This window comes from Crinia signifera, chromosome 4, assembly GCF_055691185.1.
Source record: "Crinia signifera chromosome 4, ASM5569118v1, whole genome shotgun sequence".
Lineage (NCBI taxonomy): Eukaryota > Metazoa > Chordata > Amphibia > Anura > Myobatrachidae > Crinia > Crinia signifera.
Genome location: NC_139220.1, coordinates 103,273,350 through 103,289,238, shown reverse-complemented (window position 1 = coordinate 103,289,238; position 15,889 = coordinate 103,273,350). Strand labels below are relative to the sequence as shown.

At 47.4% G+C, this 15,889-nt stretch overlaps 1 protein-coding gene across 1 annotated transcript; it reads right to left on the bottom strand.

Annotated features, from left to right (window-relative positions):
- Positions 1-430: 430 nt before the first annotated feature.
- On the bottom strand, positions 431-15,631 carry MXD3 (MAX dimerization protein 3). Its single transcript, XM_083182107.1, has 6 exons — positions 15,110-15,631; positions 11,712-11,808; positions 8,208-8,237; positions 5,164-5,278; positions 1,740-1,914; positions 431-1,656 (listed from the first exon to the last, which is right to left on the bottom strand). Exons 1-6 carry the CDS (start codon positions 15,177-15,179, stop codon positions 1,538-1,540), a joined length of 606 nt encoding a protein of 201 aa, XP_083038233.1. The 5' UTR covers positions 15,180-15,631; the 3' UTR covers positions 431-1,537.
- Positions 15,632-15,889: the final 258 nt, after the last annotated feature.

Below are 15,889 nucleotides of genomic sequence, written 5' to 3'. Positions count from 1 at the left end.
TCCTGGAGGACCATGTTTGGGAATATCTGGCATATTATATAGATTACTACCATGATGAAAGTGATACTTGCCTGCCACATATCCATGGGTTCGCTTTGTGGCAGCTTCAGACTGTAGTAGTTATTGTGGAGGGAGCATCTGAACCTGCTTTTAGCCACAACAGGATATAAATGGCCAATAGGTGGATGTATAGCTACAGTCTAGTAAATGGCATTTTGGGAATAAATTCCATTTAGCACAGATTCCGCAATCTGAAAACATTGCCCTTGTTCCTAAACCATAGTCTCCTCACACCATGACATGTTGGTAACGGAGCTTTGGAACTAAATTACTTGCAACCTACACATCTTTGATTTTTAAAATACCCATTTTCCTTAGAACTTGAAATGTTTGATTTCATCTGCAGTATTATAATAATTCTTGGAAATAATAAGTTTTTCTATATATTTAAAATACAAATAAAAATACATGCAATCTTACTGAACAACACATTTACTAAAATAGAGGTTAAAATATTTAAAAGGGGGAAAAAAAAAAAAAGGTTTTGAAGGTTTCTCCTCTTTCCCAAGAAAAAACACTTCTAGATTACAAATGTTGGCTGGGTTCAGGAATGTAGGTAGGCTGCACCTGTTCTTACGGGGGGGGTATACCATGTCATGTCCAATCCCCAATAGTGCCTTTCATTGTCCTTGGAGCGAAAGGTGCAGGATCAATGGAACAGCAGCTCAGGCAGGCCTGATCATGGTGCTTCTTTTCCTCAGCAAGTGCAGGTAACATTGGGGAACATTAGTTCTGTAAACATTAAATCACCTCCCAGAGATGGTAGTTGGTGTTTTTTTTTTAATGGAAATAAATGCTTTAGCTAAAAAGTGGGTGAATCACATTCCATGTAGTAGGTGGAAGTTGGAGAACCCCACAGTGTGCTTTCTTCACATAAGTCCTCATCTTTATTAGGAATCTAAAAATAAACAAATGCTTACAGGGTGTTCCTTCACATAGCTAAGTGCTTCTTTCCATGTGTCCAAGAGCACTCTGTGCAACCAGTGCACAGAGACGCAGCAGGAGGCGTGCCAGCAGTTACATATGTACAATAAGTTATGTGATCACAATGGCACCACTCTTGTGAATTGCTGGTTACTTCTCTCCTAGTGCTGCATTAAGGGCATCAGATGCAATGTTCCAGTAAATATAAGGTCAGCGCTGAGAGAAACTTTCTATAGAAGCAGCCGGGTCCCATGGAATCTCTGCAGTACAGCTTTCCATGTGTATTGTATCTACCTGACCACTGAACTACAAATGAGCTATATTGTGAAATCTAAGAGGGGCTATCTAGTGTTCATTGGTTACAGTCTCATATCCCCACCACATTGAGTGCCCGTTATCACAGGAGAACGTTATGGGAACAATGGACCATGCCTTCACCCAGAGAACATGTAACGGTTGCTGCTCTATAGTACTTTGATATTTGCTACCTAGGAACCCTGATAAAGCGCTGCCTTGTGTTATTGCTGTACAAGTCTGTCTGTGCTTGCTGCTGTCATAGCCAAGCATGAGCCGGAGTTGAGTAACTGTGCTCCATACCAGCACTAAAAGACACGAACAGGTCCCCTTCATTTCCACTCAGGATCACCCCCTCCACATCTATCTCCAAATCTTCTGCAAAAGGGAAAAAAAAAAAAACACTTATTTTGTTGTTCCATAGTGGAGGGTCAAAATGCATAGGATTGGTTTTTACGCACCTTGATCAGAATCCGATCTTTCAGATGACAGGGTTGAGGAGTCCAAGCTGTCAGCTCTTATCCGTTCAGTGCTATTAGAAGGTAGAAGTTGTTTTAGTCTTTGCCGGAGCTTCTGTTGCTCTGTTCTTAGTTTTTCCTTTAGATTCTTTGCTCGCAGCTCTTGATCCTCTAGCTTCTGCAATGAGTAATGCTAATGTTACGAGCCATAGACCTTACTGAAATATATTTATTTAGTACCTGTGCTTTACAAAGAATATAATAATTCACATAACTTCATACCACATTGGATACCACATTGGATATCAATCTACATACCCTCTCTGACACACACACACTAGGGCAATTCTATCAGGGGAAAAAGATGGAGGTGCTCTATTCAAACATTTTTTTTTTTAAATAATAATCTTGACCAGGGTTGCAGGCTTACCTGCCACATCCAGTTTACTTCATTTGGTAAATCCTTAACATTCTAATGGGGCCTACACACATAGCAAGTGTACAGAACCATCAGCGCAATGCTAGATCACTCAGCAAGTGCGCACACATACAGAGCTGTCAGCTAAAGTGTTCTCGGTTCTGAGCTACCAAACACCGTTTAAAGGCTTCATACACTACTGCAGCCAATCCCCTTGAAGCGCACAGAACCTTCCCGGGGAGCAGAAACACATGCAATATATAGTATGCAGTCCTTTTGTATACAATATTTTGCATACAGGACATGGGATCACAAGTGCTGCACTCAAGATTTCTTGGATCCTGCAGCACTGGAGATAAAATACATGATTTCACACTTTACCCAATTTCTTGGCCCGATCCGTCAAGATCGTACTAGTGTACGTCCAGCTTAACACTTCACCCAAGGGCATCACACTAGTGTAGAATGTGGTTTGTCTAGCATGGTTTTGGGATTTCTCATACACCAGACTTGCACCATTAGAATGTTAGGGACTTACCCTATGAGGTTACATGTACGTTGTGGGTAAACCCATAACCAAGATTATGTAACAATAAAAATATTGCAAAGTGTATTACACTTCTAGTTAGTAATGTTTGAATAGTGTACCTGCCTCTCTTTATATGTGGCACAAGTAGCACCTCTCATTACATTGGGAGTGCAGTGTAAGGCCCCTCGCTATACAGTCGGAATCCCGACTGGCCGGACTCAGACAGCGGGGCAAGCGCAACAAAGCCCCTTGCGGGCTCGCAGTGCTCGCGGGCACGGTGGCTTGCTAAGCTCGCCACCTATTCTATTCTCCCTCCATGGGGGTTGTGGACCCCCACGAGAGAGAATAGCCAGTGGCTGTCAGGACCCCGATGTCGGAGTAATGACTGTCGGGATCCCGACTGTCCGGCACCCCTACTTTACCTATTGAAATTGCTTTTGAGTGTACAGTATATTGGAGAAACCCAAAACACCCCAAAGAAAGCCACACAAGCCTGGGGAGAACATACAAATGAAGTACTGCACATAAAATGTCCTTGCTCATACACAGTACCAAAATTACCTTTTACTTAATGCTCGCAGGCCAGTCATTTTTAATTTCACATATGGCTGTCAGGGAAATAACCATTTTGATTATCATAGCTGTAATTTATTTGAAAAAGCTATTTGTCTCTACAGATCTCTATTAATATCTCTCTCTTTCAAATTAATTACAGCTATGATAATCAAAACGATTACTTCCCTGTGTCCCACATGTGAAATTAACAGGTAAAAACTCTAGGGTATGGTGTTCCAGAGCCTTGGTATATTCCATTGAGTCATAAGTGTCCACATTATATATTTCTCAGGTACACAGGTAAGTTTGTTCATTTGGTTGGTGCACTTTGATAACATGTACATAATAAAAATAAAGTCAAGGGGCATGGCAATGTGTGTGTGTGTTATATATATATATATATATATATATATACATATACATATACACACACACACACACACACATATACAGGACCCAATGGAGTATGTATGTGTGTGTGTTTGTGGCTGTTGCAGTTGTACAGACTGAAAACCACAGCGTTCAGAGAGGATATTTGTTCTTGCAACATCATTGCTTGTAATGGTAAGATGCATCAGGCTACATTCAAAGCACTCAGTTGGATGCAGCCATATCTCTAAGTCAATACTCTATAGCAATGGTTCTCAAACTCGGTCCTCAGGATCCCACAGAGTTCACGTTTTGCAGGTCACCCGACAGGTGCACTCAATACAAACTGACACATTTTAAAAGATCCACAGGTGGAGCTATTTATTTTACTTAATTCTTTGAGGAGACCAGCAACACATGCACTGTGTAAATCAGTGGTAGCCAACTCCAGTCCTCGAGAACTACCAACAGTTCACATTTTCTAGACAACCTAGCTGCTGCACAGGTGCACTCATTACTCGCAAACACATTTTAAATGATACACATGTGGTGCTAATTACTTCACTTGTGATTCTGTGAGGAGATCTGGAAAACATGCACTGTTGGTAGCTCTCAAGGACTGGAGTTGGCTACCCCAGATGTAGGGTCCTGAGGACAGACTTTGAGAACCTGTGCTCTATAGAATCCTCAGGCCATAGGAGCTACTGTAATGCTTTATTGCATGGAGTTACGAAACAAATAAATACACCATTCCATGCATTGTTTCGTTAGTGGTTCAAACTGCTGCTTTGTGCAGTTTGCAGTGAGGATTCCGGCTATACTGTAACTCCTCTCCCAGCCTGACACACTATACAGTGTGTTGGGCACAGCACCAGGAACAAGGTTGGGATAGAGGTGTGTTTTATAGTAAGGAGAGATGCCAGGTAGTTTGATCATTGGAAAAGGGAAGGTGGTGGGAGTGAGATTATGAAGACTGTCCTGCACTTTAGTAGTGAGTCTAAAGTGTAGTAAAACTGTTCCCTAACATTGTCCTCAAAGCACTCCCAACAGTACAGGTTTTAAGGATATCAATGCTTAAGCACAGGTGACTTAATTGGTACCTCAGTTTGATTATACCATCCATGCACAAGCAGGGATATCCCTAAAATCTGGATTTTTTAGTTGCCTTGAGGATTTGTGTTTGGGAACCACTGCTGTAGTAGTAGCTGCATAGTCTAGGAAGCATGTCAGGGGTTAATGTACTGGTAAGGTTTATCTGTTTGGCAATTGCTTTTAGTATATAACTAGATGCATATGAGTGGCCAATTGTCCACTGCTAAATCTAAGGACCTGAGAGTCTAGAACGCCGTAGGAATAGGTAAACTTCCAGCATTAACTGTTCAGAAATGAGATCTGACACTCGCTTTTACACACCTACAGAAATGTTGCTGCGTATAAACTAGATAGGTCTGTGATCATGGATAGTAATCTCAAGTCCGATATAACAATGTTATTGCAGTGCTATGCTGTACATTAGAATGGCTGCTTCATGTGGCTGCCCAAGAATCTGGACTCACTTTGATGTGCTGCTTGGCTCTGTGCAGGAGGCTGAGAGTTGTGTGACGAGAGGTGTCCACACTCAGAGGGACCTGCTGCTTTAACTGTTCCAAACACCTCCGCAGCTGCGCTCTCCTGCAAGTATACATAGGATAATTAGATTATACTGCATATAAAAGCAGCAATCCAAAATTATAATAGCCTGTGAATTACAATATACAAATTACTGATATTTATCTATTTGCACATTTATTAACCCCTTCAGATGTGTTTTTTTGGTACTTGTTTCCTAGCACGGCCACCACGATTTCTATCGTGGTGGTCGTGTCGGAAAAAATCGTGTCGGTCGCGTCGGGTGCATACCAAAACGCACACGACGCGATGTACCCGATTTCTCCATAGGCTTCAATGTTAAAATAATTTAACATTGAAGCTTATGGAGAAATCGGGTACATCGTGTCCATAGGCTTCAATGTTAAATTTTTTTAACATTGAAACTGAGTCCATTTAACATAGTAAAAAAATGGTAAAAGGGCCAATATGGGCCATTTCTCATTGGGTATGGCCCCGTCATGTGTGTAAAAAATAATGGCCCCCCATTGTGGCCGCCACCCCCACGATTGACGCGAACCCGAAGCGTGGCGAGCGCAGCGAGCCCGCGAGGGGCGGCGGTGCGCCTCCTCCGACCTTTTCATTCCCCTACTATCCACGTCGGCGTGGAGAATAAATTAGTGTGGCGAGCGCAGCGAGCCACCGAGCCCGAAGCGTGGCGAGCGGACGCTGATACCTTCACAGATCCCTGCGTCCCCTCGCGGGCTTCACAGGTATCAGCGTGCGCTCGCCACGCTTCGGGCTCGGTGGCTCACAGCGCTCGCCACACTAATCTATTCTCAACTCCAGGCCGACGTGGATAGTAGGGGAATGAAAAGGTCGGAGGACGCGCACCGCCGCCGCTCGCCACGCTTCGGGTTCGCGTTAATCGTGGGGTTGGCGGCCACAATGGGGGGCCATTATTTTTTACACACATGACGGGGCAATAGGTAATGAGAAATGGCCCTTATTCGGCCTTTTCCCATTTTTTACTATGTTAAATGGACTCAGTTTCAATGTTAAAATAATTTAACATTGAAGCCTATGGACAAATCGGGTCCATCGCATAGGCTTCAATGTTAAATATTTTAACATTGAAGCCTATGGAGAAATCGGGGGCATCGCGTCGGGCGCGCATAGGCTTCAATGTTAAAATATTTTAACATTGAAGCCTATGGGGAAATCGTGGGCATCGCGTCGTGTGCCTTGGCACACGACCGACGCGATGTACCCGAGTACTGCTTTTTTCAAAGGAAATCGCGGGCATCATGGGCATTGTGTGCCTTAAAGTTAAGGCACACGATGCCCGCGATTGTGGCCGTGATAAGAAACAAGTACCGTTTTTTTGTGGGGAGTTTTTTTTGTGGGGAGCGCTCCCTAAAAAAAACAAAAAAAAACACTGTGTCCCTGGGGCTGGGCAGCGGCGCTGCAGTCTGTATATCAGCCGCTGCCTGGCCCTACCCCCAACAACCCGGCTATGTACGGAGCGACGTTACAAGGTCACGCCGCACACAGCAGGGGGGAGGGAGGCAGGGCAGCCGCCAAAGCTGAGTGCGGTGCTGATCTCAGCGCTCAGCGGCGCTGCCCAGAGGAAGCGAGCGCAGGCAGTGGCACTCCCGAGACTTTTCCAGGTTTGCCAGTCTGTACACTGGAGCAAACCCCGGAAAAGTCTCGGGAGTACCACTGAAGGGGTTGAGCTGCTAAGAGGCCCTTATTCAGATCTGATCGCAGTACAAATTTGTGCTCAAAATGGACAGATGTAATATGTATCTAGAGAGTTAGATTTGTAAGAGTTATTTTGTTTCTGCGCAGGGTAAATACTGGCTGCATTATTTTTACACTGCAATTTAGATTTCAGTTTCAACACACCCCACCCAAATGTATCTCTCTGCACATTACCTCTGCCCCACCTGCAGTGCACATGGTTTTGCCCATTTTGAGAACATATTTGTACTGCGATCAGATCTGAATAAGGGCCATTGTCCCAATGTTTTCACCAGAAACTACATTTAAGCACCATTGGCTGAACTTGCTTTATGCTCCATTTTTGCGTTGACCAAAGACTGCAGAGGGGAGCCAGTCAGTACATATAAATGGGTATGGGCCATAGGATCGGCACAAGCATTAGCTCAACAGGAGTTTTTCACATTTTGTATGGGTGTCTGTTGACTTAAATCGACATGGACACAGTAGAAGTGCACCTATTCGCTTGCCATGCTTCGGGCATGGTGCCTCGCTACGCTTGGCAGACTATTATATTCTCACTCTGTGCCTACTTGGATAGTAAAGCATGAAAAAAAACACAAAAAACTAATGTTGACGATTTCCATGTCGATCTAGTGACCGCAACCCAAATCAAACATACATGTAAAGTTACATGTAAGATATGCCGCCACATATGCTTACAGCACTCAGCCTGTCGATCATTAATAATCCCACCCCCATAACTGCTGTAAATTAGCCAATGGGAGTTGGGGAGCAGGCTTATTGATAATAGGCATGCTGAGCGCAGTACAAGAGTGTCCTGTGGCGGCTGCTGATCCAAAAGTGAAGGCATACAGTGTCTTACATTACAACTTTACATGTATGTTTATATGTGCTGGCTGGATCACCCCTACAGGTTTTGGTTGGTGCTGCAGCCCAGCTGATTTAACTAGTGTTGTGCATGGGATGAGATCTGAATGCTGGTGCAACTTTGTACTGAAACTATTAGTTGCGACACTTATACATAGTTTGGAAAAACGAATTACTCGACCTGGTGAAATCAAAAGATCAATCAATCAAAAGATTTCAAAAGAAAAAAAAAATCTTTCATGAATTCTAAAGGCTGAACCACTGGACACTTGTCACTCCATTGCTCGGAATTACGCTACTATGTGAGGGACTCTCACTTTCGAAGTAGTTTGTGCAATCATTAATGCAACACTATATTACATTATAGAATTTCAGCACAAAAAAAAAAAAAAATACTCACCGATGTTTTTCTAGTTCATTGTGGACAGATCTGTAGGTACAAAAGCAAACAAAAGCTTATGAACCAGAAACAGTGTAAGAAGGTCAATCCTACAAATCTATGATTACATCAGAGAGGAGACGCTAATCTGTCTGGTCTGCCTCCCGCACTACTTAATGCTTCATTCTCATAGTTTGCCAATTCCCACAAATTCAGTTCCATCATTGTAAACAATTTGGTACTTGTTTCCTAGCACGGCCACAATCGCGGGCATCGTGTGCCTTAACTTTAAGGCACACCATGCCCGCGATTTCCCCATAGGCTTCAATGTTAAAATATTTGGTACTTGTTTCCTAGCACGGCCACAATCGTGAGTAATCGTGTCCCTTACTTAAGGGACACGATTACCCACGATGGACCCGATTTCTTTTGAAATCAGGTCCATTTTGCCGGCTAGGATAAAATATCGGTGGCATCGCGTCGGTCGGGACCATTAACATTGGTCCCGACGCGACCGACGCGATGCCCCCGATATTTTCATAGACTTCAATGTTAAAAAATATTTTAACATTGAAATCTTGTCGGGAAAGGTAAAATATCGGGGGCATCGCGTCGGTCGGGACCATTAACATTGGTCCCGACGCGATGCGACGCGATGCCCCCGATTTTTGCATAGGATTCAATGTTAAAAAAAATGTTAACATTGAAATGGTGTAAAAATGTCAAAAAATGTGAAATGGGTCCATATGACCCATTTCACATTATAGATGTCCCCGTCGTCGCCCCACGATAGACGCCAACCCGAAGCGTGGCGAGCGCAGCGAGCCCGCGAGGGGCGGCGGTACGCATCCTCCGACCTTTTCATGCCCTACTATCCACTAGGGCGTGGAGTGAGAATAGAATAGTGTGGCGAGCGCAGCGAGCCACCGAGCCCGAAGCGTGGCGAGCGCAGCGAGCCCCGCGAGGGGACGCGGATACCTTCACAGTAATACGCGTCCCCTTGCGGGCTTCACAGGTGTCCGTGGCGACGCGGACACCTGTGAAGCCCGCGAAGGGACGCGTTTACCTGTGAAGGTATCCGCGTCCCCTCGCGGGGCTCGCTGCGCTCGCCACGCTTCGGGCTCGGTGGCTCGCTGCGCTCGCCACACTATTCTATTCTCACTCCACGCCCTAGTGGATAGTAGGGCATGAAAAGGTCGGAGGACGCGTACCGCCGCCCCTTGCGGGCTCGCTGCGCTCGCCACGCTTCGGGTATGCGTCTATCGTGGGCTGCTGTTTACGCGCTTCAATTTGGGGGGGGTTGGGAATTTTTTTCATTGAATACAATGTAAAATTGGGTCCCAGGGACCCAATTTACATTGGATTCAATGTAAAAAATCGGGTCAAAAATCGGTCGGTCGCATCGCATGCGACCAAATCGCATGCGATGCGATCGACCCGATTTTTTTCAGCACGACCACCCCGATCTTAATCGGTGTGGCCGTGCTAGGAAACAAGTACCAAATATTTTAACATTGAAGCCTATGCGCGTCCGACGCGATGCCCCCGATTTCTCCATAGGCTTCAATGTTAAAATATTTTAACATTGAAGCCTATGCGATGGACCCGATTCGTCCATAGGGTTCAATGTTAAAATATTTTAACATTGAAAATGAGTGCATTTAACATAGGAAAAGGCCCAATATGGCGAGCACAGCGAGCCCGCGAGGGGCGGCGGTGCGCGTCCTCCGACCTTTTCATTCCCCTACTATCCACGTCGGCGTGGAGTTGAGAATATAAAGTGTGGCGAGCGTAGCGAGCCACCGAGCCTGAAGCGTGGCGAGCCCCGCGGATACCTGTCAAGCCCACGAGGGGCGTCCCTTCTCACTCCTGGCATAATGTAAGTATAACACGCAGACCTGAACAATATGTAGCCGAGTCTAATGGTCTGGAATGGCATTCCAGAGTGTTGGATGAGGGAGCAGCTACTTAGAGAGTGTCCTGATCTAAGCTGGTAATTGAACTTAGAAGATTACTTATAGCACACAATCAGAATTATCCTAAATTGGTTGACCATATCCAAAATACCATAATGAGGTTTTAGATAGTGTGGAACTTAAAAACACATTGATCAGCAAAGTTTCATGCTTTGATCACTATTCATACGATCTCAGATTGGTTTTACCCCTGATGAAGTCGTTTTGACAAAACGCGTCGGGTATTTCTTGCAATAAAAAGATTATTCATCATAAACGAACTGTGCATAATTATTGCGAATACATCCAACATTAGACACATGGAAATGATCTCCAGAATGTATTTCTGATTTGTATTTAATATCAACTGGGTGGTAGATTTTATATATTAGATTGCACACCCCAATTATTTTCTTTGTTGTATTTGTTTGCTTTGCCTCACTAACAGGAGGAATTTTGGTGGTGCTGCATTTAACATATAGCACAATACAGAGTCAAACCCCCAAGTGTGTGTGTGTGTGTGTGTGTGTGTGTGTGTGTGTGTGTGTGTGTGTGTGTGTGTGTGTGTGTGTGTGTGTGTGTGTGTGTGTGTGTGTGTGTGTGTGTGTGTGTGTGTGTGTGTATATATATATATATATATATATATATATATATATATATATATATATATATATATATATATATATATATATATATATATATATATATATATATATATATATATATATATACACATATACATACACACACACACATATATACACACACACACATATATACACACACAGGTTGAGTATCCCGTATCCGAATATCCCTTATCCGAATTATTCCAAAAACCATACATTCCAGAAAGTGGGAAAAAATATTTTTTTTTACGAAAAACTCACTAGGGACATTTTTTAACAGCATTACTGAGGACATGATATGTAACTGGCACTATATATGTACAAGAAAATGATTGCTAGGCATTCAAATTCAATATCTGAGATAGAACACAAAATTCACAAAATTTGGTTTCATGTTTTAAAACCTTGTTTTTTGAACAAATAAAATATATTTGTGTGCATTTCATGTGTTTATACAGCATAAATGCAAGATACTTCAAAATACATAATTGAAATATTAAAATATTCCAAAATACGGAATAATCCGTTATCCAAAATTCTCCTGGTCCCGAGCATTTTGGATACGGGATACTCAACCTGTATATGTCCCAAGGCAAAAGTTTGTAGGGCCCCAATTGTGAAAACAAATGTATCTTTGACAAGGAAGGACTCTGGGCCCAATAGCTGCTGTAATCCCTGCATCTATAGTAGTGTCTACACCAGGGGAGGCCAAACCGGTCCTCGAGATCTAACAACCGTCCATGTTTTCCAGGTTACCTAGTTGCTGCACAGCTGTAGTCATTACTAACGATCACATTTTAAAACATGCTGCATTCATTCCTACTATAGATCCACAGGTTGCCTGGAAAACATACACCGTTGGTAGATCTTGAGGACCGGCTTGGCCACCCCTGGGGTCTACACCCTTGCCTGTAGAATGGATAGACAAAAGATCCAGTTCTCACCTAACACTGTCAGGATTGCTGTTGGTTCTCTGTCGTTTTCTCCTCCCGGGAGTGGTGGGATCACAAGGCAATATGGAAGCATAACCATGTTCTGCTTCTGCAAAGAAAGTAAGTTACATGTAGATGTCAAAACTGTACATTAACATTTATGGCATATTTTCATTGTACATAATGATTTTTATGGCCAGAGGAACAAGTTCTTATAACAGGTCAACACATGTTCCTTTTTCCAAATACAGCATGTGGCCTTAATTAATTGGATCACACATCCATATAATTGAAGAACATCTCAGTCAAATAATGTTTGTTTGTTTATAGGGGAGGGGGGGGGGGGGGGGGGAATAAAAAGAGGAAGTTGACAAATAAAATGGAACCATACATTGAAGGTCTAACAGTATTATTACTATACAAGAGTTATGCGATTTGTGGAGTTGATTTTAGATAGTGTGGCAAGCGCAGCGAGCCTAGCCCGAAGCGTGGCGAGCGGACGCAGAATACTCGCCCCGCAAGTTGGTTGCTATAGATTGGTTGCTATAAGCAACTTGTTCCTTTGCACCACTTTTCATTACTATGCCCCAGCTGCCCATGTGACAGTGATCAGCAGGGACCCAGCAGGTTGGGGAAAGAAGAATAGAAAAAGGAAAAGCAAATGCTAGGTTTACGTGTATTGAACACATTTCTTTGTAAGCAGCAAAAGGGGCTGGTCTGAACTAAATAGCAAGAGTAATAATTACAACTGAGCCTGTAGACAGTGGAAACATATGACTGCTACCAGCACAATGGCCAGAGGGTGAACAGAGTGACAGTTTTGATGATACTGGAAAAGTTCATAATTGGTACACCAAGTGAGAAGAGCAGACATAAAACAAGACAACAGATGTTGCCCAGGAACACTATGTCTATTAGCCCTGGCGAAGGGTACATGAGTGAGGGTAGTTGCACAGGGTACACAGCTGTATGGTAATGGAGAAAGGGTGGCTGAAAAAGGGCACACGCCTGTTTGAGTACAGAATTTAGGGTGGTTGCACAATGGACACACCCTATATGGGCACAGGACCACCTGCATGGGGACAGTGGCAAGGATGGCTGTATGGGCACAGGAGCCAGGTGGTTGCGTGGGGCACACACCTGCATGGGAGCCAGGGTGGCTGCATGAGGCACACAACTACATAAGTACGGGAATGAGGGCAGCTGTACATTGCACATCCACATGGGTACAGGAGCCAGGGTGGCTGCGTGGAGCACACACCAGCATGGGAGCCAGGGTGGCTGCGTGAGGCACACAACTACATAAGTACGGGAATGAGGGCAGTTGTACAGGGCACATCCACATGGGTACAGGAGCCAGGGTGGCTGCGTGGGGCACACACCTGCATGGGAGCCAGGGTGGCTGCGTGAGGCACACAACTATATAAGTACGGGAATGAGGGCAGATGTAAAAGGCACATCTACATGTGCCAGGACGGCTGCGTGGGCCACACACCTGCATGGGCACGGGAGCCAGGGTGGCTGCGTGGGGTACACACCTGCATGGGCACGGGAGCCAGGGTGGCTGCGTGGGGCACACACCTGCATGGGCACGGGAGCCAGGGTGGCTGCGTGGGGCACACACCTGCATGGGCACGGGAGCCAGGGTGGCTACGTGGGGCACACAACTGCATGGGCACGGGAGCCAGGGTGGCTACGTGGGGCACACACCTGCATGGGCACGGGAGCCAGGGTGGCTGCGTGGGGCACACACCTGCATGGGCACGGGAGCCAGGGTGGCTGCGTGGGGTACACACCTGCATGGGCACGGGAGCCAGGGTGGCTGCGTGGGGCACACACCTGCATGGGCACGGGAGCCAGGGTGGCTGCGTGGGGCACACACCTGCATGGGCACGGGAGCCAGGGTGGCTACGTGGGGCACACAACTGCATGGGCACGGGAGCCAGGGTGGCTACGTGGGGCACACACCTGCATGGGCACGGGAGCCAGGGTGGCTGCGTGGGGCACACACCTGCATGGGCACGGGAGCCAGGGTGGCTGCGTGGGGCACACACCTGCATGGGCACGGGAGCCAGGGTGGCTGCGTGGGGCACACACCTGCATGGGCACGGGAGCCAGGGTGGCTGCGTGGGGCACACAACTGCATGGGCACGGGAGCCAGGGTGGCTGCGTGAGGCACATAACTACATGGGAGAGGGAATGAGGGCAGCTGTACAGGGCACACCTGCATGGGCACGGGAGCCAGGGTGGCTGCATGGGGCACTCACCTGCATGGGAGCCAAGGTGGCTGCGTTGGGGGCACACGAGCCAGAGTGGCTGCATGAGGCACCCACCTGCATGGACACGGGAATGAGGGCAACTGTACAGGGCACACGAGCCAGGGCGGCTGCGTGGGGCACACACCTGCATGGGCACGGGAGCCAGGGCGGCTGCGTGGGCACGGGAGCCAGGGTGGCTGCGTGGGGCACACAACTACATGGGAGCAGGAATAAGGGCAGCTGTACAGGGCACACCTGCATGGGCACGGGAGCCAGGGTGGCTGCGTGGGGCACTCACCTGCATGGGCACGGGAGCCAGGGTGGCTGCATGAGGCACCCACCTGCATGGACACGGGAATGAGGGCAGCTGCACAGGGCACGGGAGCCAGGGCGGCTGCGTGGGGCACACACCTGCATGGGCACGGGAGCCAGGGTGGCTGCGTGGGGCACACACCTGCATGGGCACAGGAGCCAGGGTGGCTGCATGGGGCACACAACTGCATGGGCACGGGAGCCAGGGTGGCTGCGTGGGGCACACAACTGCATGGGCACAGGAGCCAGGGTGGCTGCATGGAGCACACACCTGCAATGGCACGGGAGCCAGGGTGGCTGCGTGGGGCACACACCTGCATGGGCACGGGACTCAGGGTGGCTCCGTGGGGCGCACACCTGCATGGGCACGGGAGCCAGGGCGGCTGCATGGGGCGCACACCTGCATGGGCACGGGAGCCAGGGTGGCTGCGTGGGGCGCACACCTGCATGGGCACGGGAATGAGGGCAGCTGTACAGGGCACCTGCATGGGTACCAGAAAGAGTGAGTCTGTACAGGGCACACCTATATGAGAGCGAGTGGCATAGCACAGCACACACCAATATTGAGAAGGTGGCTGCAGCGGGCACAAACCTGTATGGACACAGAAACAAGGGCTGTTGCAGGAGGAACACAGATGTATGGGAGAGATAGTGGGTGCATAGACCATATACCTGTATGTATAAGGAAATGATCATAACCATAAGCAGAGGATATGGTTATATACTGTGTCACTACCATCTGATCCCCTCCCCCTTCTGCTGGGGAGTACACATACACATACACAAGGGGGGAGGGGGAACAGATGATGAGACACTGATTTGAGGATTCCTGGTCCTTACCCCGCTCTCTTCGCTCCACGTACTCGGCTGCTTGGAGCAGCACCTGGAGGTTGCTGGGCAGTTGCTCCATGGCCGGGTATCTGGCAGCTTGGGCCCGGGTAACTCTGTGGGTGTCAGTGAAGGGCTGTGGCCTGCCCAGTTTGTTGTGCTGCTTAGGACGAGTCCCGGAAAATCTTCGCCGCGCAGATCACTCTCCACCCGGTCCAGGGGGCTGCTTGTCCGGGCTGTTGTGGGCGCTCTCGGTGTCACCCTGCCGCGGTCCAACTCCCGTTCTTCTAGTACACAGTACACACAATGTAACTGACACCGAGCGACTGGACGTGGCCCCGCCCCTGGACACGCCTATGGGTCACACACCCACTCCGGCAGGGCCCGTGTTGCCGCTTCGCCGATGCACTCACCGTGCCCGCAGGGTCACCTGGCAGCGGCCGCACAGTCCTGCAGTCCTTCCGTCCCGGGCACACTCGGTGTATTGGACCCGTACCCTCCGTTACCATGGAGCTTCCTGAAACGGGAGGAGACTCCAGGAGGCGGCAGATCATTGGCTCATGGGGACAGTGGGCGTAGCCTACGTGCCAGACGTCATGTCAGATGGCAACAAAATCAGGCGGGAGGGAGAAAGCTTTCAAATTTCAAAACCCTCCATTTCAGGTCAAGTCAACAATAGAAATGAAAATAGCAGCAGTAGTGCTAGGGAGTAATATACAGCAGCAGCTCGGTGTACTGCCTGCCCTAGAACCCGACACAGGCAGACACATCTCTCTCTATCCAGACGCAGTG